Source organism: Phyllopteryx taeniolatus, chromosome 1 (assembly GCF_024500385.1).
Source record: "Phyllopteryx taeniolatus isolate TA_2022b chromosome 1, UOR_Ptae_1.2, whole genome shotgun sequence".
In the NCBI taxonomy this organism is placed as follows: Eukaryota; Metazoa; Chordata; class Actinopteri; order Syngnathiformes; family Syngnathidae; genus Phyllopteryx; species Phyllopteryx taeniolatus.
Window position 1 is genome coordinate 40,548,852 of NC_084502.1, and position 22,738 is coordinate 40,571,589.

At 41.5% G+C, this 22,738-nt stretch overlaps 1 protein-coding gene and 1 long non-coding RNA gene across 5 annotated transcripts; one reads left to right on the forward strand and one right to left on the reverse strand.

The window, feature by feature from the left end:
* Positions 1 to 287: 287 nt before the first annotated feature.
* LOC133488067 (glutaminase kidney isoform, mitochondrial-like) lies at positions 288 to 19,815 on the reverse strand. 4 transcript variants are annotated; one of them, XM_061795512.1, is made up of 18 exons: positions 19,496 to 19,812; positions 14,576 to 14,660; positions 12,973 to 13,094; positions 10,548 to 10,677; positions 10,118 to 10,197; positions 9,850 to 10,013; positions 9,127 to 9,185; positions 4,934 to 4,966; positions 4,797 to 4,855; positions 3,909 to 3,975; positions 3,752 to 3,802; positions 2,812 to 2,988; positions 2,581 to 2,712; positions 2,417 to 2,509; positions 2,287 to 2,348; positions 2,018 to 2,094; positions 1,733 to 1,796; positions 288 to 1,605 (listed from the first exon to the last, which is right to left on the reverse strand). In XM_061795512.1, exons 1-18 carry the CDS (start codon positions 19,702 to 19,704, stop codon positions 1,449 to 1,451), a joined length of 1,821 nt encoding a protein of 606 aa, XP_061651496.1. In that variant the 5' UTR covers positions 19,705 to 19,812; the 3' UTR covers positions 288 to 1,448. The 4 variants fall into 4 exon arrangements, with proteins under 4 accessions (XP_061651496.1, XP_061651487.1, XP_061651513.1 ...); XM_061795503.1 differs by having other exon boundaries at positions 14,576 to 14,663; XM_061795521.1 differs by lacking the exons at positions 288 to 1,605; positions 1,733 to 1,796 and adding an exon at positions 1,803 to 1,936 and having other exon boundaries at positions 14,576 to 14,663; positions 19,496 to 19,815.
* Positions 18,144 to 22,735, forward strand: LOC133488090 (uncharacterized). The gene is made up of 3 exons (XR_009791555.1): positions 18,144 to 18,550; positions 20,352 to 20,483; positions 21,115 to 22,735. It is a non-coding gene; the product is annotated as an uncharacterized LOC133488090 (long non-coding RNA).
* Positions 22,736 to 22,738: the final 3 nt, after the last annotated feature.

A 22,738-nucleotide genomic window follows, 5' to 3' on the forward strand; every position in this document is an offset into this window, starting at 1 on the left:
TTAATATAATTAACACATCAGTTATACTTGCGCATTTTCATGTAATTGGATGAAAAACAAGACTACTGACATTCAATGACAAGGTACTGTCAGTTATTGATTTAATATGTTCATTGTTATGTTTGTATCTTGCATTATACTTGGATATTTTATTGTCATGTAGCTATATATAATCTAAATCAGTGGTTTTCAACTGTTGCCACCGCTGTTCCCGTATTTTCTTATTCTTGCCAAGTCGTGACCCACTTTGATCAAAGTTAAGAAAAATAAAATACGCTTTGTAAAAATAGCCCTTGAAAACATGTATATTATATATTTAAAAACAGAACTACACATGCTTACAATTCCAAAGTGCCTCTCAGAGCACTTTATTAAGAAACCGAGGATGAAAATGATTACAATGTAAAAAATAGTGTAGGAAAAGTATCTCAATTACACCGCAACAGAATTGTACTTAGATCTTGCCACTGACCTCCTTTTAATGAAAGTCCTAAACCCAAAACAATGTTTATTTTTGTGCAGCTGTGTCAAAATAGTGTTATTTTCCAAATAAAAGGCAAGTCCAAACTGGGGTACTTTAAATATTACACTGGAATCAGTTTTTTGCTTTCGCACAAAATTTACACATAAATCAGAACACTGTAGTCTATCACAAATCTACACTAACACAGTAGTCAAGTCATTACAGTAACTATTTGGATGAAAAAAAAAAAAATTAATGAAAAATGGTATGTAAGGTGCTAACTGAGCGTACCTTCTTGTGCTGTGTGAGGAGGTACATACTTTTTACGCCACTGTGCAAACTACTTCATTGTGTGCCATTTGTACACTCGAAACATCATGTCAGTATACAATCAAGAACCCCATGTAATTTTTTTTACTAGCTGTCCGTGACCTATTTCTAGGTCCTGACCCACCAGATGAGAATCACTGATCTTAATATTGTAAAGTATACATTTACAACACTAAAAACTACAATATTAAACATAATGTTGAAACATAGACAAAACAACCTTTGTAACAGAAGATCTTTTAGTCCAGGCATCCATTTACTATACTGCCTGTCCTTCGTGTTACCGGTGAGATGGAGCCGAACCAATTGCAGGGCACATATAAGCCTTCCCACCCACAAAACGAAAAAAAAAGCATGTTTTTGGGATGCAGAAAGTACCAGGAGAACATGAAATCATCCCACAAGAGATGTTCCGACAGATATTGGAACCTGGATCTCCTGACTGAGGGAGTCACATGCTAACCAATACGTCACCAAGTTTTTATTGCATCTCAATAGATTGTGGAGGGGTACCTAATATTGTGACAAGTGAGTGTTCGTGCGTACATTATCTTAACTAGATCTAAAATGCTACGTTAATCACTTGTCGAAGTCACCCTGTTTCCTTTTGTGCCTCTCAAGTGCTTTACTTTCCATCTGAACCTCTTCTGATCCCTCAGTTGATGCTCTTCAGTGAGTCCATGGTGGTCTTTTGCTCCTCTTTGTTGCCCGATGACTCAGCATCAGTATACACATGCTGGTACTGTTGCAGGATGGTGGCGATGACGTGATGGCCAAACTGCCTGGCGTCATCCAGTGGCGTGTTTCCCCATCTGCCAAAAAAAAACACCAGGGCAGATATTAGAAAGACTGTTCTACTGTACTTTGAGACAAAACCTTTTTGGTATCTCTTATATAAAGTATCTTACCAAAGTACATTGTAAATTGTAAACTGGCTACCTGTCTTTGATGAAAGGATTCACTTTACATTCCTCAGTCAGGAAGATCACAGCGTCTACATGACCTAAAAGAAAACATACGATAATATCATAGTTAGAGTATACATACAAGAAAAGAAAAAAGGAAAAAGAAGAGTCAACTAAAAGAAACCGAAATTGTCTGGCGACAAGTCCAGGGTGTACCCAGTCTCTCGCCTGGAGTCCCCTGTAAAAGGCTCCAGTTACCCTTGGTCCAAATGCGGACGAGTGGTATAGAAAATGGCTGGATGGACTAAAAGAGAGTCACCTTCTGATGCAGCGATGTGGAGCGCTGTACGAGAGTCGTAGTCTCTCTGCTCCATGTCCAAAGTTGAAAGAGCAAACCTGCAATTCAAGAAGAGATGGGACAAATACACTGACTTTGTTTGCCAATAAAAAGATAGATAGGTATATAAAACATCTGAAGCTTAGTAATTAGCAAATACTATACAGTTCACAGTTTTTGAAATACAATTTTGGAATCACTTCTGACACAAAAAAACGTGTTCTTTGTTATATCAAGAACTTGACTGATACCTCCTCAGAGCAGAAATGTCGCCGCTGTAGGCCGCAAACATCAAGTTTACGACTGACTTGTTCTAAAGGATGGAGAGGTAAATATGATGATGACGTTTTGAGACTGGATGCAACTTAGCTCTGAACTCACTGGCTCATCATCTAAGCTTCTTCTGGGGTCATGCTTCTTAGTGAAGTGTCGCAGGTTGTCGTAATGGTGGAAGTTAAAATGAGACACCAGCTCCTAGTAAATCACAAACGTTTATGATCATTCTTGGAATCAACTCAAGGCCAATCAGTAAAACTGCAATGTACCTGGCAGAAGTGAATGCCACGCACGCTGTTCCCGATGCGATCCAAAGAAGGAGACCAGCACATCATGCCCATGACATTGGGCACCACCAGGAGCACGGCACCTGAAACCCCAGATTTGGCGGGCAAACCCACCTGGAAAGAAAAAACAAACCAAGTATCGCTTACCTCTATCTGATGGAAATAAACAATTTCAACGAAGTTGTAGGCGACCCCTTTCAAAGAATGACTCACATGGAAGGCGAACTGTCCGGAGAAGTCATACATCCCGCAGGAATGCATGAGACTCAGCGTGTTCCGAACCGCCTCTGTGCTCAGCACGCGGTCGCCGGTGATTGGACAAATGCCTCCATTGGCCAGTGTGGCAGCCATGACGCTGCCCGACTCACATGTCATCTCTATGGAGCACAGCTGGGATGGAAAGAACTCAGTCATTAAAGACTAAAGAAACGTACTGATTTTACATCAGACCATGTCCAACTTTCGGCGCACCCTTGACCGCTGGTCTAATGCGATTTTGGTGAATTTGATCGGGGAAAAGACAGACAGATTCTGAGCTCCGCGGACATTTGTGGTAGATGCAAGACGTATCCATTCGTAAATATGTGATGAACAGAGGCCATCAAACCCTCCGACTCACAATAGAAATCAATTAATTGAATGCATTATTATTATTATTATTATTATTATTACTATTATATTTAAAAAACTCCTCCCATTGGCCAGCACAGGGAGCACATGAACGATCGGGAGTGGGGGGCGTTCTCCAAGTGCCCACTTCACGGCACAGATCTGTGATCTCCCCCAAAGCCACCTTAATCATTCCCCCGTGGAGGTCTGCTTGCAGTTCTGTATAATAATGTACTTTGCGTGCTTCGACCTCATGGACCCGAGAAAATCTGTTTCTTCTTCTGCAAAGTCAAAGACTGTCAGTGCTTGACAAGCATGCGCATTTAAAGGGTATGACAGGAGCCACTTTGATTGGACAGGATTGAAATAGGCTGTGCTCATGCCCACAGCAGCGCAAACGGCCCTCTTTGATGGGCTGGGGTGCACTGGTCCACGAAATTAGCAACACCGGATCTAACCTGCCTCTGTACAACGTTACGCCACATGCCATGCCATATTTATCCCAGTCACGAAAATGACCCCGATGAGTCACAAAGGTCCTCACCTGGAAGTAGAAGTCAAGGGCAGCAATCATGTCAGCATTCTCAGGGAAGCACTATAAGTGAAACATTCATACATCAGACAGACTTCATTGTCACTTACTAAAAACATGAGTAACAGTATTTATTCAGAAACAAAACCTACACACGAACCAAACTTACCTTTTTTTCCTTGAGGTAATAACCAAGTGCATAATTCCTATCGCCTGTCTCCCTCTCCGACTGGAACCTGTGAGCACATTACAGCTATGAATAAAATAAAATAAAATAATCGTTACCCATGGCAAACAGGTCCTAGGTGAGGGACCAGATAAAGCATAGCTCCAAAACCCCTATGACGAACAAAATAAATGGACATAGGTTTCCCTTGCCTGGACGCGAAAAATTCCTTGTGTGTTTTGGACATACTTGGCAAATAAAGATGATTCTGATTCTGATTCAGAGTGAGGGAAGAATGGAACAGGAGATCGACAGGCGGATCGGTGCAGCGTCTGCAGTGATGCGGACTTTGTATCACTCCGTTGTGGTAAAGAAGGAGCTAAGCCGGAAGGCGAAGCTCTCGATTTACCGGTCGATCTACAATTCTACCCTCACCTATGGTCACGAGCTGTGGGTCGTGACCGAAAGAACGAGATCCCGCATACAAGCGGCCAAAATGAGTTTCCTACGCAGGGTGTCCGGACTCTCCCTTAGAGATAGGGTGAGATGCTCGGTCATCCGGGAGGGGCTCAGAGTAGAGCCGCCGCTCCTCCGCATTGAGAGGAGCCAGACGAGGTGGTTCGGGGATCTGTTTAGGATGTCTCCTGGACGCCTCCCTGGTGAGGTGTTCCGGGCACGTCCCACCGGGGGGAGACCCCGGGGACGACCCATGACACGCTGGCGAGACTATGTCCTTCGGCTGGCCTAGGAACGCCTCGGGATCCCCCCGGAAGAGCTGGATGAAGTGGCTGGGGAGAGGCAAGTCTGGGCATCCCTGCTAAAGCTACTGCCACCGCGACCCAACCTCGGATAAGCGGAAGAAAATGGATGGTTGCAGCTTCTTATACTCACGTTGCATTGCTGAAGCCAACATACTCTGCTCCGGCTGCACGCTTCAAAAACTCCATTACCTGCAAACAATGTGCAGGAGATGTCATTGTGGAAATTGGAAATAAGTCTATATTTGAAATGAAAAAAAAAGTACTCACATAGTCGAACCTCTCTGCTTTATTTGATTTAGGCTGTAAAAAAGAAGACAAACGTGACAACTTTGTGATGTTCTGTAGCAAGATGGATGTCTATCAGCCCTACAGATGGCAGTGTTTGAGTACTTTGACTTGTCACATTATGTCATGATGCGTGTAAACACTGCAGAAGTTTAAAAATCTAAATCGTGATATTTCACTGATTGTATGAGTTTGACATTTAAATGTTACAGTTGTCCATTTTCTATGATTCCGTACCCCCCCCCCTCTCTCTCTCTCTCTCTCTCTCTCTCTCTCTCTCTCTCTCTCTCTCTCTCTCTCTATATATATATATATATATATATATATATGCTACGAACGACTCAAAGTAGGTATTTTATTCTGACAAGCGCTGCAATGCTTTGTTTACTTCCGCCGCCATTTTGACTTACTGCACATGCACATATGCGCAGTTTAAGCTCACGTTGTACCAAGTTGTACCAGATCACGTGCATCACGGAGCCCTACTCGCTGCTGAGATGATAATGAACTAGGCATCCTATTGCCGTGGGGATCTGCACGGGTGTTCAGGACAGACTGCAACCGCAGCAGATGAATCGGATGGTTGTGCAAGATTTATTTAACACATCGTGACAGATGAATAACAAGAACTAGCCACTTACAGCTGATTAGGGGCTAAATAGTCAGCGTGGATTTCCATATTTTATAGCAAAAAAGGACCTCTGCCATCATGCAGCGAGAGATCCTGGTTAAAGTAAGCCAATTTAAACTAAAAAGAAGACTTTTGGCCAGTGTGCCAGCCAAAACGGGTCAGCGATAGCGTACTCTCTTATATATATATATATATATATATATATATATATATATATATATATATACACACACACATATATATATATATACACACACACACACACATATATGTGTGTGTGCGTGTGTTTTTTCCACACTGCTTGACACTATATTTGGCGAGGAGGTACCGTTAAGTGGTGTATATATATATATATATATATATATATATATATATATATATATTTACTGATTGGAGGTACCGTTAAGTGGTATATATATATATATATATATATATATACCACTTAACGGTACCTCCTCGCCAAATATAGTGTCTAGCAGTGGGGAAAAAACACACGCACACATACATATATATATATATATATATATATATATATATATATATATATATATATATATATATGTGTGTGTATGTATTATTGGAGCTAAAATCATGGTGCATAAGTAGAACGCGCACTTTTTCTCTATCCCATGACGCCTTAATTGTACAACCACTTAACGGTATCTCCTCGCCCAATATAGTGTCAAGCAAGTTAATAAGTGTCAAGCAGCAAGAGTGCGTGACACACCTACTCCTGTGGATGCTCTGATTGGTCAGAAGAACACACACGCCTACCCTCACATCCCTCTCACTGCCCCTCCTTCGCAGCTGACCCAAAGGTTTACTTGAGTCAGCTGTGAAAGTAAAGCCAAATTCAGCGAGTGGAGCACGCACGCACACCATATTTGTCTGTGCTAAGGGCAAGTTTGACGTCCATCGTGTCACACGGTGACATCTGTACCCACCGACAGACCAGTGGACAGACTAAATACAAATAACATGAGTTTGGTTGAGAGTTTTGGTTGAGAAATCTGTTTTACATGCACAATTAGGTCAGCTGAATTAGGTCAGCCAGAGTGCTTTTCTGAAATTTTCTGGATGATCACATGCTCTCTCGTTACACTCATAAAACATTCCCATCTTTCTTAAAATTGATGATTTCGTGATTTCTATGCACACAGACGGTAATGAATGAAACCTTTCTAACATTTGCTCTTTGTTTTGTCCTAATAAGTTAATAAATGATATGTCATAATTGGATTGGATCACAATTCTATTATGACCTTTTTTGACTATTGAAATGTCAGTCAGTAAAATTAGCAGATCCAAGGCCAAACTGTTGATCTAAAAGATGCAGCATGCCATATTTGCCTTTGCTCCTCTGTTTAGTCTTAATTATGTAGCAGACTACTTCGTGGTTAATGGAAGATGACAAACAGATTGTGGGTACCGCTGTTGGGAAAGTTCATGTTCTATGCGAACTATTTCAAAGTTCAGTTCACAGTTCCAAAAAGGAACTAGTTCAGTGCATAGTTCATAATTCAAAATTTTGAACTACTTTCATGTTCCAAAAATAAACTAATTCATAGTTATTTTTTGTTGTTGTTTTTGTATACCGGTCCTGCTCAGCTGCATGGCCTTGCAGAATGGTGGATCTGTATGTCTTTGTGCTGGAACAGTTTTGCTGTGCAACGGCAGTTTGAAATAGTCCCTCTGCTTATTATTATTATTTTTTACATTATTCTGATGTTTATTGAAAATGCAGCCGGACAGAAAAGGATTTTAGGGGACAGACCGAGGGGCAGAATGGACAAGGGGACGAGGGGTTAAAACCACAGCAGAACAATAGTGAGACAGTGTAGCTATTTGAACACAAGTAACATTACAACAGTCATTTGTAGATTGGGGGGAGGGGACACCCTGTGAGGACATGCAATAACTGACCAAGAGAACAAGATAAGAGAGGACAGAAAAGGGCAGAACAGGATGTGGGAAAATGAGCAAGGCAGTGCTACTGTCGAGTGGTGCGGTGGGATTCCTTTTTAGTGTCTAAACACCTGTAAGAACCTGTGAGTTGATATGTTAGTATAACCTTTGCTGTTATTAGTGATCCCAGCACAAGTAATTAAAGTCTATAGTGTTTCTATCAAAGTGAATGAACACGTGATACATGCTTGTTAGTCAACCAGTGCACGGAGATGCTGAGCCGGCACATCGAGGAAGGGTGAGCCTGGCCCCCCTCCACCCACAACGGAGGGGGGGGGCGGAGGGGGCGGGTGGCAAGTCAGCGAGCCCGTCCAACAGGGGAGCCATCCAGGGGGACGGCACCGACCCCCCAGGACCCAGGGAGATCCCGGGCCCGACCGAAGCGCCCCGACCAGTCCCAATGGGAGGGGCACGGGCACCGGACCACCGCCCCCCACGTCCCTCCACCCAATGAGCCCCACCGCTGCCACCGCCCCCATCACCCCCGGAGCATGGGGGCCCCACCCACCAACAGTGCCTAACACAGGAGTCAGCGGCCACCCTTTAAATACTGGCATTTCATTTTCCCATTTTTGCCACCCATACAGTCCACACTAGCAGTCAGGTGCAGCTTGCACCCTACAATCTCAAAAACATAAGGAAAAACGTGTTGCTAAAATGGTCTTTTTAAAATTAAGAATTAAAAGATAAACAGGACTTTTGTCCTTAATGTGCAAACAAAAACATGCAACACAGTATGGCAGGAATGGTGAAAGGACAATGATAACTCTGCATTCCTCGCAGCTCTGGCTAAGTAACTGAGTATTAACGAAATATTGATATCTATATTCTTCTATTACAAAACAAAATAAATTCCATATCATGACAGTGTAATCATAGAGTTTTACCGAAAGCATTCTGATTTAAATAATTTTCCTATCAATACATTTTTACAATTATGTACTGTAGAAAAGAACACGTAAGAACACATTCACTCTCATTTACGCAGTGTCCCAGTACGCACCTCGCATTCTCGCCATGAATGGCGGCCGTGGTCGCACTTAATCGGTTGCCAAATACAGCGTTTACCCGCCAACATATGAAGGTTTGTATGCGGGTTTGTCCTGGAAGTCCCTTATAAGTCCTGGCACCCTTGAATGAAAATGAAATTTCGTTCTAAAACCGTTCTTTGACGCCAGAATGAGCGCGTTCTCACTTATGTTCATCATGCAGAAATGAACTAAGTTCAATTAACGTTTGCACAAATTATGAACTAGTTCATGAAATTTCGTTCATTGAACTCGTTCAGGTTTAACACTGGTGGGTATGCTTCTGGGTGGTGGGCGGTTCCATTGATGCAATAGTGATATGAAATTGTGAAAATTACGTGTTCTGTTTGTACACCTTTATCCAGATTCTCACCAAAAAGTCATGGGTTCCAAAGTTGAGTGAAAATTTGCATTTTATTTTTAGTATCCATGCTAACTGTATCTTTCCTGCCATTTATTACAATATGTACTTTACTGTACAAACCAGAGGCTGTTTCTTCTAAAATAAAGACCACAGCATGCGGTCATGGTGAGAGGCGTGCAGTATTTACCTTTATTAAAGAGCTGATAACGATAGCTCCGGCATTCACCATTGGGTTGTGGGGCTTATCTGCACAAGAAACAAGAACACGTTATCACAAGTCCGCCCCCCGCCGTTATATTCCTGTGACGAAAAGAAGTACTTCACAACCACTTATTGAAAGCATGCTTCAAATGTCATGTAATAGTTCAAGATCACGCTAAGTCGAAGATTTAGCACCTGGTTGGGTCCATTGTTGGTTTGTACTGTTTGGTACAGTATGATTTTTTGTTTGTGTGTTTACATTGTTCAAAGTTGTCAGGTATACCAAAATACCAGATCTGCACTCTCCCACTTTTTGTCTTGCTCTTTCACAGTGCAGTACCTAGAGGGTGGACCTAAATGCACTGCAACATGTGAAAGAGAACTGTAAAGTCTGTGCCTCAGCAGGAAATAATTGGGAAAAACAAAAATATCATTTTCCCAAACAAAGAAACAACTTTACATGCTGAGGGGAAAGAACAAATAGTGATATCCTCAACTTCTGTCCTTGGTTTACTGCGTCAGTCTACTTTTTCTTAATTTCATGAGCAGCCTCGCTGCTCATGAAACCTTACGCTATATCCGTATCGAAACACAATGGAAACAAAAGCCAGATCTGGTTCTACCACTCCAACCTGTACCATGGTGGATTCAAGTGAATTGAGTTGTGTATGTAGTCTACTTTTTCAAGAAATAATAGAATCTTGTTCACCTTCCTCACTCAGTGACAGTTTATTGAACCTGAATCCACTGGGTTCTTTGCCCACAAATCGGTGGACGTGCTCGCCACCGAGCTCGTGAACAGCGATGGCGTACTCCAGCGGCTTGATACACGACTGCAGACAGAAGGGAACCTTGGTGTCACCCACTGAGTGTCTGCGCGGCATGGGCAGGTAAATGGAGAAGGATGGAAGAGCTGAGATGGTGCAAATGCTGGATGATGACAGAATGGACGCATGCATTTCTAATAAGATGCATACCTTTGTCCATCAATGGTGCACAGAGACGCGCCCCAAAGGTGAGGGCTGAATTTTGCAAGTTGAGGAATGTAATCAGCTACCTGCATGAAGATAGGAACAATGAAGTGCGCCCTCCTGGAAGATATCCAATGCACTCTGTCTGCACAATATGTTCACCAGCCACAACATTAGGTACCCTTGCGTGTTTTTTTTCATATGACAGCTGTATTAAAAGCGGCCTTTACAAAGTATAAAATGCTCAGTTTTGATTGGTGAGCTGGACAGGGTGGACAAAATGTTTTCGTTATGATTGGGGGCTTAATGCCATTTCAATTCATTTGAATGTAGAATATTGATTTGATGTTACAAGCTTGGTTATGGAACAAATTAAACTTGTAAGTCAAGGTACCACATTAGTAAATACTGTATTGGAAACAGGAACATCTGTTACTTGTCCTCCATCTTGCTGTAGTGCACTGTCGTATATTTCATTAATCTTCTGAGTGAACACTTGAAAGTCTGGGACGATGAACATTTTTCGGAAGGCCTTAGTCAGCAGCATGATGTTGTTACCCACACACCTGCGGGAAGATGATAGATTTGTAATTTAAAAAAAACAAACACAAAACACACGGGGTTCTATTTTGTGAACGGCGTAAATCCTGCGCAGCGGGTGGCGCAACTGTGCACCAGGGGAAGGGTTAGAGCGGTGTTGCTAATTTCGTAAACCAGCGCAGCCTGGCATATCTGCAGGTGGGCGGACTGCGCCACTGTGGCAGGGTTTACAGCCAATCAAAACGGCTCCTGTTATTCCCTTTAAATGCGGTGCAATGACAGTCTCGACAGAGACATCTCTGCGGAAAGGACGATTCATGTCACCGCTCTCGGCCGGTGTGGCAACAGAAAATGGGTGTGGGCACCCTCATTAAATACAAAATGAGCTGGTGATAAATGCTGGTGACTTACTGTAAATCTCAGTATCTGTTTGCCTGTGCCCCGATCAATTTCACCAACATCGTGTTAGACCAGCGGTTTACCTTGCGCCAAAATTTTTACTGATCAGGCGTGAATTTAGATCGACTTTCTACCATCAAATTGTCACTCCGCCAGGTACATGTTCAAAGACACAACCTTGCTGAGCTGGAACGCCCAGTTTGGTGCAGACTGGTCTGCCAAATTGGCAAACACTCGCAAATCAGGATACGGCAGTATTTGCGCCCCGCCGCAGATGCGCTGTCTACGAAATATACAACCCTCAGACGTGTAAAAAAAGAAGAATTATCACATTTTGTCTTCCACCATCTCCAGTATCTGCCTCCAAGGGACCCTTCAAATTTGCAGTAACAACTGAACTCAGCCCCCCCCCCCCCCCAAAATATCTGCAGCCATCACTAGTCCAATCAGACTCTAGCATCAGGGTACCAGAAGTAGAAAGTAGAGAGGGTTTGAATTATTCATATGGGTCATTTTCAAAAAAAAAAGTGGATACCTCTCTCTCTCTCTCTCTCACACACACACACACACACACACCATCCATCCATCCATTTTCTGAGCCGCTTCTCTCACTAGGGTCGCGGGCGTGCTGGAGCCTATCCCAGCTGTCATCGGGCAGGAGGCGGGGTACACCCTGAACTGGTTGCCAGCCAATCGCAGGGCACATAGAAACAAACAACCATTCGCACTCACAGTCATGCCTACGGGCAATTTAGAGTCTCCAATTAATGCATGTTTTTGGGATGTGGGAGGAAACCGGAGTGCCCGGAGAAAACCCACGCAGGCACGGGGAGAACATGCAAACTCCACACAGGCGGGGACGGGGATTGAACCCCGCACCTCAGAACTGTGAGGCTGACGCTCTAACCAGTCGGCCGCCACACACACACACACACACACACACACACACACACACACACACACACACACACACACACACACACACACACACACACACACACACACACACACACACACACACACACACACACACACACACACACACACACACACACACACACACACACACACACACACAAGTAAGAAAACAGAACTCTGTAACATAAACAAGCCTTTCCATTTGTTAGGAAACAATCTGTTAGAGCAAGGAACTGTTGAGCTTCCTTAGGTAATGGAGCTCAGTCTTTCACAGTTCTCGAAGGCACTCTGTCTTCGTGCTGCAGCTCTTTGCTTGCATGTGTGCATGTGAAAAGTGCCTGGTGACAGCTGTCACCTCTAAAATGCCAGTCTCTGTCGGTGTCTGCAACTCAAATAGCATAAGCACCAAAGCACTTTCTAAATATCAGCATCAAAATCTAGAAAGACGCTTGACTTCACTCCATCCATCCATCCATCCATCCATTTTCTGTACCGCTTATCCTCACGCGGGTTGCAGGCATGCTGGCGCCTATCCCAGCTAACTGTGGGCAGGAGGCGGGGTACACCCTGAACTGGTTCCAGCCAATCGCAGGGCACAAAGAAACAAACAACCATTCCCACTCACATTCACACCTACAGGCAATTTAGAGTCTTCAATCAACCTCCCATGCATGTTTTTGGGATGTGGGAGGAAACCGGAGTACCCGGAGAAAACCTACGCAGGCACGGGGAGAACATACAAACTCCACACAGGCGAGGCCGGGATGTGAACCCCGATCCTTAGAACTGTGAGGCAGACATGCTAACCAGTTGACCACCGTGCCACCTTGACTTCAGTCATTCTTTCAAATTCTTGTTTCTTCGCCATGTTTGTCCTCTGAATGATTGACAGGTTGAAATAAGAAAGCAGCTGCAGTGATAGAAGCAATGTGGGTTCATTGAGTATATCGTATCACTCGTGAGCACGTGAGTGCATTGCAGCAGAGGCAAGAAGCTTTTAATACCTTCTGAAGAGCATTTTGTCCATCATGACAGGCCCCAGTGAGTCAAGTGTGAATTGCCGAATCTGACACATACAGTCACGCAGCCGAGGGTCAGAAGTCCATAGACCTGTTTTTCTCAAAGCCTGTACAGACACAAAGTAGGGTCCTCTTGTTAATAAACAAGCCACACAAAAAAAAGTAAGGATTTGGTCATTTCTAGCACCCTTCGGTGTTTTTGTGATGGATGTCAAACACAGAACACACATATAGAAACATGGACGTGAGGGCCAACCAGGAAAGCAACTTCATATGAAATGTGTCTATTTTGAACGACAGCACATGTATGACTCCTCACATGTATGACACCAGCTGACCCACTCTCAAATCAGCAAACATGTCACATATGTTTAGAAATTATCATCTAGCATCTATATCAGTGCAAATTAGTGTACTGTGAGAGATCATCAGGTGTGCTGCAGGAAATTATCCAATTCCACTTAATTGGTCTAAACACGTATTTTTTAATACATATCAGATGGGGCAGCACGGTGGACGACTGGTTAGAGCGTCAGCCTCACAGTTCTGAGGACCCAGGTTCAATCCCCGGCCCCGCCTTTGTGGAGTTTGCGTGTTCTCCCCGTGCCTGCGGGGTTTTCTCCGGGCACTCCCGCTATAGTATTTATAATGATTTACAAACAAGCAAATATTCCATCTGCTTGCACAGCACATGGAGTTTTCCCTCTACTGTTTCAATCTTTATGCAGCAACAGATCGAAAGGGACAAGAACACACACGTCTGACTGCGCAAACATTGACACCAAATTCACTACCGGTCGTTCTACTAATTATTTCTACCTGAGTCACTTCTACAAACACATCCAGTCATCCAAAAAGCACTAACAAACCAGTTGTGTACACATGGGTCACTTCTCCAAGGTATACAGTATGTTCCATTTAAGGAAAAAAGTTACTATAGACACAGTTCACCAGATGTCCGGTCTCTATGTAATGTGATTAATGAAGTGAAAGGCTGGCTTGCATTACACAAAGACAACAGCCGGATGGTCAAACACTTGCATGCACTAAAAAAATAATAATGTGACCTGTTTATTTCATAGATCAGACTTCGAGAAAAACTTCTACAAAAAAAAAAAACAAGATCAGACTGTACAAAAAATATAGTGGTTTGATTGTAAAATGAGATGGTACAGCTGCAGTGTAATATTGGTGGACCAACTCGGAAACATATCAAGCTGTATTAGCACTAACATGCATCCAGTTCAGAAATATTGAGCAAGGATATTATTCACTGTTACTTTAAATGAAATGTCTTTTTAATTTTGTGGTATATGGCCATTAAAAAGGAAAATAAGACCAACCCAGTTTGTTTTAGTATCCTTTACCTGTGGGTCACAGCTACTACATAGTACTACCTGTTACACAAGAAACTTTGAGACCACATGACTTTTGTTTCAACTGGAGGCATATTCCTGCATTTGCCACTCGGCTCTTAAATATCTCCAGAGGTTTGCTGTCATCAATGTCAGAGATGTGTTTGGAAACACAAGCGGCAGCAGGGGTACATGTGCTTATGTACATACACAGAATGTCCATGTTGACTCACTGATATGAACTGTGAGAGGAGGATCATCTCTTTGCCGTCAGTGATAGTGTAGAAAAGTAGGTCCTCCATACTGGACATCAACCTACTTCTGCGAACACAAAACAAAATAGACAGAATGCAGTGACCTGCATACCCCGAACAATGTGAGCGTGATAAGTAGACCTTTACATACAACCGATTCTGAAATACTGGGCAAATGTTTTTTGTGTGTGTGTGTGAAGAATATACAGGCACATCATAAATGTTCATTATGTTTATTTCAGTAGTTCAGTTCAAAAAGTCAAACTATGTTCTACATATGTATTAAACGCATGGGACAATACTTTTCAGAAGGCAAATTCAAAACTAATATATGTATTAAAAATATTTTTGCTATTTTTCTGTAATATTCTAATTCCTTACTGTGTTACAATCATAAAAATCACAACTCACAAAGTGATATATATATATATATATATATATATATATATATATATACACACATATATAAAAGGGTGGTACTCGATTAAAAGAATTAATCTAATTAATAAGAAGCTTTGTATTATTAATCTCGATTGAAGGCCTTTTAATCGTACAACAATATTTGTGCGAAAAAGCAGCACTGTTTAATTTAAATGGATTTTAATGGACGACTGAATCAAATAATTGATGCAGACAGGAATATTGTTAACTCTGGAAAAATACATTTGAATTTAAAATTATAAAAAAATTAATAGAAAATATCCCTGGTCAAAGTTAAACAGACCTGAAGAAAAAGTGCCATTTTAGGACAGTTTGTTTAGAACAGTATTGCCTTTAAATGGTTTCTGCGTGGCAGTTAAAAACTTGGATCCCATGGCGGTGGGTTGAAGAGCTTTGGTGGAATGAAAACTCATTTTTGCACAATTTGCACAAAACCGCACTTATCAAAGCTTCAATCGGGTAGTTTCATCCAATTCCTCCATTTTGGTTGCAGAGCAGAGAGAGAATCAGTGTACCAGGAAATAGTGCACTGACAAAGGTTCCACATTGTTTGAAATATAAAATGGGATTAAAATGCAGAAATATTTTCAACTAATTAATTTGTCTGTAATAATTAATTTATCACAAAGTCCCACCCCTAATATATATATATATATATATATATATACAGAAAAAGTACCATATTTCGATTGATTTAATGTGACCTTAAGTTCTTCTTTTTCAACAAAAACTAAAGTAAAGTAAATGGTGATTTCTACACAGTATTGTAACTTTTTGAATTCCTAATTTCATGGGTTTTATGAGCCGGAAACCCAAATTATGAAAAAATAAACAAATAGATATTTGAAATTGTTTAAATTGTGGGACCGGAATCTATAATATAGATTAATTTAAATTTAACTTTTTGAATGGAATTATGGAAATAAAGAAACTGATTTTCAATTTTTTTTGAAAGGGTCTGTATATATATACAAACCCAATTCCAATGAAGTTGGGACGTTGTGTTAAACATAAATACAAACAGAATACAATGATTTGCAAATCATGTTCAACCTATATTTAATTGAATACACTACAAAGACAAGATATTTAATGTGCAAACTGATCAACTTTATTGGTTTTAGCAAATAATCATTAACTTGGAATTAATTGATTGAAATGAGTATTTGCTAAAAACAATAAAGTTTATCAGTTTGCACATTAAATATCTTGTCTTTGTCGTTTATTCGATTACAACCCCAATTCAATGAAGTTGGGACGTTGTGTTTAACATAAATAAAAACAGAATACAATGATTTGCAAATCATGTTCGACCTATATTTAATTGAATACACTACAAAGACAAGATATTTCATGTTCAAACTGATAAACTTTATTGTTTTCAGCAAATAATCATTTACTTAGAATTTTATGGCTGCAACACATTCCAAAAAAGCTGGGACAGGGTCATGTTTACCACTGTGTTACATCACCTTTTCTTTTAACAACATTCAATAAACGTTTGGGAACTGAGGGACACTAATTGTTGAAGCTTTGTAGGTGGAATTCTTTCCCATTCTTGCTTGATGTACAGCTTCAGCTGTTCAACATTCCGGGGTCTCCGTTGTCGTATTTTACGCTTCATAATGCGCCACACATTTTCAATGGGAGACAGGTCGGGACTGCAGGCAGGCCAGTCTAGCACCCACACTCTTTTACTACAAAGCCGCGCTGTTGTAACACATGCAGAATGTGGTTTGGCAGTCTTGCTGAAATAAGCAGGGGCGTCCATGAAAAAGACGCTGCTTGGATGGCAGCACATGTTTCTCCAAAACCTGTATGTACCTTTCAGCATTAATGGTGCCATCACAGATGTGTAAGTTACCCATACCATTGGCACTAACACAGCCCCATACCATCACAGATGCTGGCTTTTGAACTTTGCGTCCATAACAGTCTGGATGGTTCTTTTTCTCTTTGGCCCAGAGGACACGACGTCCACAATTTCCAAAACAATTTGAAATGTGGACTCGTCGGACCACAGAACACTTTTCCAATTTGCATCAGTCCATCTTAGATGAGCTCGGGCCCAGAGAAGCCGGCGGCGTTTCTGGGTGTTGTTGATAAATGGCTTTTGCTTTGCATAGTAGAGTTTCAGGTTGCACTTACGGATGTAGCGCCGAACTGTATTTACTGACACTGGTTTTCTGAAGTGTTCCTGAGCCCATGTGGCAATATCCTTTACACATTGATGTCGGTTTTTGATGCAGTGCCGCCTGAGGGATCGAAGGTCATGGGGATTCAATCTTGGTTTTCGGCCTTGCCGCTTACATGCAGTGATTCCTCCAGATTCTCTGAATCCTTTAATGATATTATGGACCGTAGATGATGAAATCTCTAAATTCCTTGCAATTGTACATTGAGGAACATTGTCCTTAAACTGCTTGACTATTTTCTCACGCATTTTTTTACAAAGAGGTGAACCTTGCCCCATCTTTACTTGTGAATGACTGAGCCATTCAGGGAAGCTCCTTTTATACCCAATCATGGCACCCACCTGTTCCCAATTAGCCTGTTCACCTGTGGGATGTGTTTGATGAGCATTCCTCAACTTTCTCAGTCTTTTTTGCCACCTGTCCCAGCTTTTTTGGAACGTGTTGCAGCCATAAAATTCCAAGTTAGTGATTATTTGCTAAACACAATAAAGTTTATCAGTTTCAACATTAAATATCCGGTCTTTGTAGTGTATTCAATTAAATATAGGTTGATTTGCAATTCATTGTATTCTATTTTTATGCATGTGTAACACAACGTCCCAACTTAATTGGAATTGGGGTTATATTTACATCTAAAATAATAATTTAAAAACAATTCTTTATGATGCCTCAGGAATAAAGATAATTCATTTTCAGAAGACAAATGTTTTTCTCCACTTTCCGCTCTCTGTCAAGGTCTAAACAAATGTCACATTAATGATTAATTATGATCGTCAAGTAAACACTGCTTTAAAGATTGTCATCTTACAACAGATTGCTCTTGTTTTGGTTCCGAATATGGAGATATGCCTGCCAGGCGTGGAACTGTTCTAGTGAGATACAGGGCTGCAAGCCACCCCCATAATCATAAAAAAAATGCCTTATTACCTTAAAGAGAAAGCTGTGGCATTGCAGTCTCTTAAAATAACTATAATATATACAGTAATTGCGTGATGGATTGGTTTTAGTGTGTTGAATAAAGGCCAAGAATTCCAAATTGGCACTTGCATCCATTGATTTTGCTGCATGTGGCCTTCGAAGGAAAAAGTTTGGACACCGCTGCGTTCGCGGAACAGTCACTGTAACTGTTACATCAGTGTAACAGTTGGATTGGGATTTTTCGCAAATAGATTAGTCATGCCTAGAAAGTGGGGAGCGGGGTTGACATGCTAAAGAGACAACTGTTACTGTTATGATGGTTACTTGTGACCTGATACTTCAATACTGCAGTGTGTGTGGACGTACTCCGGTTTCCTCCCACATCCCAAAAACATGCACGGTAGGTTAACTGAAGAATCTAAGTTGTCCGTAGGGGTGAATGTGAGTGCAAATGGTTGTTTGTTTATATGTGTCCTGCGATTGGCTGGTGACCAGTTCAGGGTGTACCCGGCTGCCTGCCCAAAGTTAGCAGGGATAGGCTCCAGCATACCCGCGACCATAGTGAGGATAAGCGGTGTAGAAAATGGATGGATGGATATAAAATTTGGTTGTATCACACAGCACTATAGAGAAACATCTTTTGTGTTATCATGTCACTTAATTTTATGTATAATGATCATGACAACAAGATCATTTATATTAGTTCATTACTTCCTTATATTATTGTTAGGAGAATGAAGGGAATTTGATCGATGAGCAGTATCAATAATGGATTCAAAATTGCTAAATTCTAATCAATTCCCATCCCTATTTAAGATGCACGTGCACACAACAAATACATATGTCAACAGCATCCCAGTGCATCCCAGTCAGTCAGATCAGCAAAGTAATGAGCATCTTTATTTTAGTAGAGAAATACAGTTCTGAACTTGTGTCACTTCAATTTTTTGTTTTGTCCTTCTGCCAACTTTGTGTATTTTCTGCATATTAGTTTTATTAGTAAAATATTATCTTTATTTTATTTGCATTTATTATAATGATTGTAATACTTTGGGGGGAGTTCAGTTCACACCCTGCTGTTAACCCATTAATGAATTTCTATTGATTAGTACAGATGTATACAGTACTGTAAGTGTATCCCCATAAAGGACGGTGTTTTCTTTATCCGACTTTGTTGATCCATGGCTTACTAACCACTCAGTACTTCCTGACTGTAGCCTCAAGGAAGGCTTGGTCCAAATAAGTGACTTTTGCAGCAGGTGAAATTACTTAAGTCTGGCTAATATTCTTGAACACATGAAGTGCATTTATTACCACACAAGTGTGTCGGCCTGTGATGACCTACTTGGCATGTCCTTGATCCACATCAGGACCAGTCTGGTGATGAAGGGCTCTGCGGGCGTGAGGTGATGCTGTGACCTGACAGGGCAGAAAAACAGCTTGCTGAATCCCGGACAAAACACTTCTGTCAGCTCCAACTCTTGTCGCGACTCTTGCATTTTTAAATAGGTGCAATATTCCGGGGCTGGCTGTCAGAGTTTTCAGACAATGCATTGTGATAAGTAGGACCTAATCTTTAATGACTGAAAATAGTAGATTTTTCCACCCCCTGTAGTTGATCTAGACTACTGTGACCAGTGCTTTGCGGTGTTCCGTTAGCAGCAGCTCCTCTTTCAACTACATGCTGCTGTAAGGGGGCGGGGACACGCACGCGGTGTGATGGTTGAGATGCCAGGGTCAATAAACAACAGCAGCTGCTTACACCAAACTGGATATGCTTTGAGCTACTGTGCATGATCCAATACTGTGTAAGCCTATCGGTCAAATATTATAGTTGCAGTTTCATTCACTGGAATGTACACGTGAGGTATGACATCTCAACCCTTGAATTTCTATTTCTAAAACTATTTCCACCATTAATGTGACCTCTAAACTGTACAACTCAATTGAAAAGAATTTTTTTTGAGAGGGGAATTTAAAAAAAAGAGACTGAGATCAAGTGTTTGCACAATTGTGCGCACCCTACTATAACTGGGATGTGGCTCTGTTCAGAATTCACAAATCACATTCAAACTCATGTTAAATGGAGGGGAGGTCAGCACACACCTGACAGCATTTCAAGTGCATCTGATTAATCCAAAATGAAGTTCAACTGTTATAGTAGGCTTTTCCTGACATTGTTGTTATTTGCTTTCTCGCAGAACATTTTGTGCTAACAATGACTGGTATTTGGAAATGCCCATCATTTCCTCCACTTTGTGGAGGGCCCCAGTTCCAGCTGAAGAAAAGCAGTCCTTGATGCATGATGCTGCCACCACCATGCTTCACCATAGGTATGGTTTTTTTATGGTTCTGAGCAGTGTTGTGCTTGCGGAAAACATACAGTACCTTTTGGAATGAGAGACAAAAAGTTCAACTTTGGTTACTTTGGACCATAACACATTTCCCCACGTGTTTTGGAGATTTTGTCAGCGGGAGCCTAACCCAGCTGACTTTGGGCAAAAAGCAGCGTACGCCCTGGACTTGTCGACAGCCAACTGAAGAGCGCATACTGTATAGACAAACAATTTACAGACTTTTACAAATCCAACATGTTTTTGAAATGTAGGAGGAAGCCAGAGCACCTTCAAACCTGAACCACTGATCTGTGAGGTAGATGTAGCCCTATTCCTCCGTGCTGCCCCAAATACTAAACTATATTCCTATTATTTGAACTCTCTCATCTAACTATACTACTGTAAGTAACCGAAATATTAGGACCAGCTTCGTGATGTGGTACAGGTTTCCACAACTGCAAACGACAACAACAATAATAAACATTTTGTTCAATGAATACCACCTCTGAGCTAGAGCTTTTGTAATGAATATCCTTGTATTGCTACTCTCTTGGTGCTGTTGTCAGATACTGTAGTGACACCTCATGGTGAGTTCACTTTACTGAACATTAATATGTTCCTCCTCTAGGCAGCGCCCTCACTCCAGAAGCGTCAGCTCGGGTCAGCCCCAAGCTTTTGTGGCAGGACACTTCACAGTCATGTGTCTGAGATGCTTCCTTTCAACACACTTGCTGGCACAGGCCGTCATGTGATTTGTCTTTCTTGAATTTGACTTCCTCTCGTCCATTTCTGCTGTAAGAGACAGAGAATTTTTACAGGGCAGTAGAAAGTCAATCTTTTTGCCAGCGGGGAGCCTATATCATATGTTAGACTATATTTTGACCTTATTTGTGAAAATATAGATTGCGTAGGTGCAGTGCATCGAATACATTTGTATTAGACTGCCACCCTATGTAAGGTTTATGCCACAGCTGTAAATAGTAAAGCACAGTGTTGTTTATTAATTAGATGTCAAATTATAGTTATTTACTTGCATTCCTCAACAGAAAAATCATTTGTAGTGGTTTAATGTTATGCTTGATTAATTTCTGACTTCTCTGAGAGTCCCGGGGAGCCAAAGTTTAGTTCTACAAAGGTAAATTTGATTTGAAATTTCAAATTCACAAAATCGCACAGAGCTCACTGAAACACTAAGAGTCCACATTCAGGTACAGTACATCATGATGCTGGATGGTTTCTGAGACAAATAGTCTAATTTGTTAAAAGTTGTTGTTTTTATTGCAAAAAAAATACAATCAACAACATTTCTAAATGCAAAAAATGAGGAACAGAAATCCTGAGATTTTAAATTTGGGGGAATTTAACTTGCCTCTAATAAATTGCATTGCATCATTGATAATCCTCATCATCTCGTCATTGAGGTACGTGTTAAACATGTTCGCCGTCCTCACTGGGACTACAATCATGCAAATCATTCATTTCATTCAGGAGATGAGGTTCATTCGTATTCCCTCAATTGAACACGCTTTTGGACCTGTGACTTATCTCAAGAGGTGAATGGCTACTCGTAGCCTCTGTGTACTATTTCAGCCGGTTGTACCCGCTCTGTTTTCAGGCAAAAATGTTTTCCATTCCTGGGCCAATGAATACTACCTTTGTCCCTTCATCCTCCATCTTGTGTGAGAAAGCCCCCCTCGCTAGACTCACCAAGACTGCACAAACTTAACCTCTTCCCCCTACACCTCACACAGGAAAAGGAGGCTTTGATTCAGGCCCCGTAAAATGAGGACTGGGTGAAGAGTCGCTTTAGTGGCCGCAGTCAGTGTTGGACATTTAGCTCAAGTAGCTGTTGCGTTACATTCTGTTAGCACAAAGCAGTAGGTACTGGATAACAATCAATATCACACTACGTACGGCATTTGGGCACATTATACTATATTTACTCATTGTCAAACAGCTAGCATTTGGTATTAGTAGTTACCTCCCATACCTACCCTCTCTGCCTCTCTGGTTACCTTATTACCAACCTATTGTTCAACAATTAGCTTCTGACCTACCTATTCACCTACCGCCTAGCCTCTTGATTACCTTAACGCACCCGTCACTGATAATGTAGTGGTACACAAGGCTGGCTTTTGTATCGTCCGCATGTGGTCCATTCCTGCTTAGTGACTGTCGCTGTTCACGCGAGTGCGAATGGTTGTCTGCCTGTGATTGACGGACACTCAGTCCAATGTGTCGTCGGCCTTTCA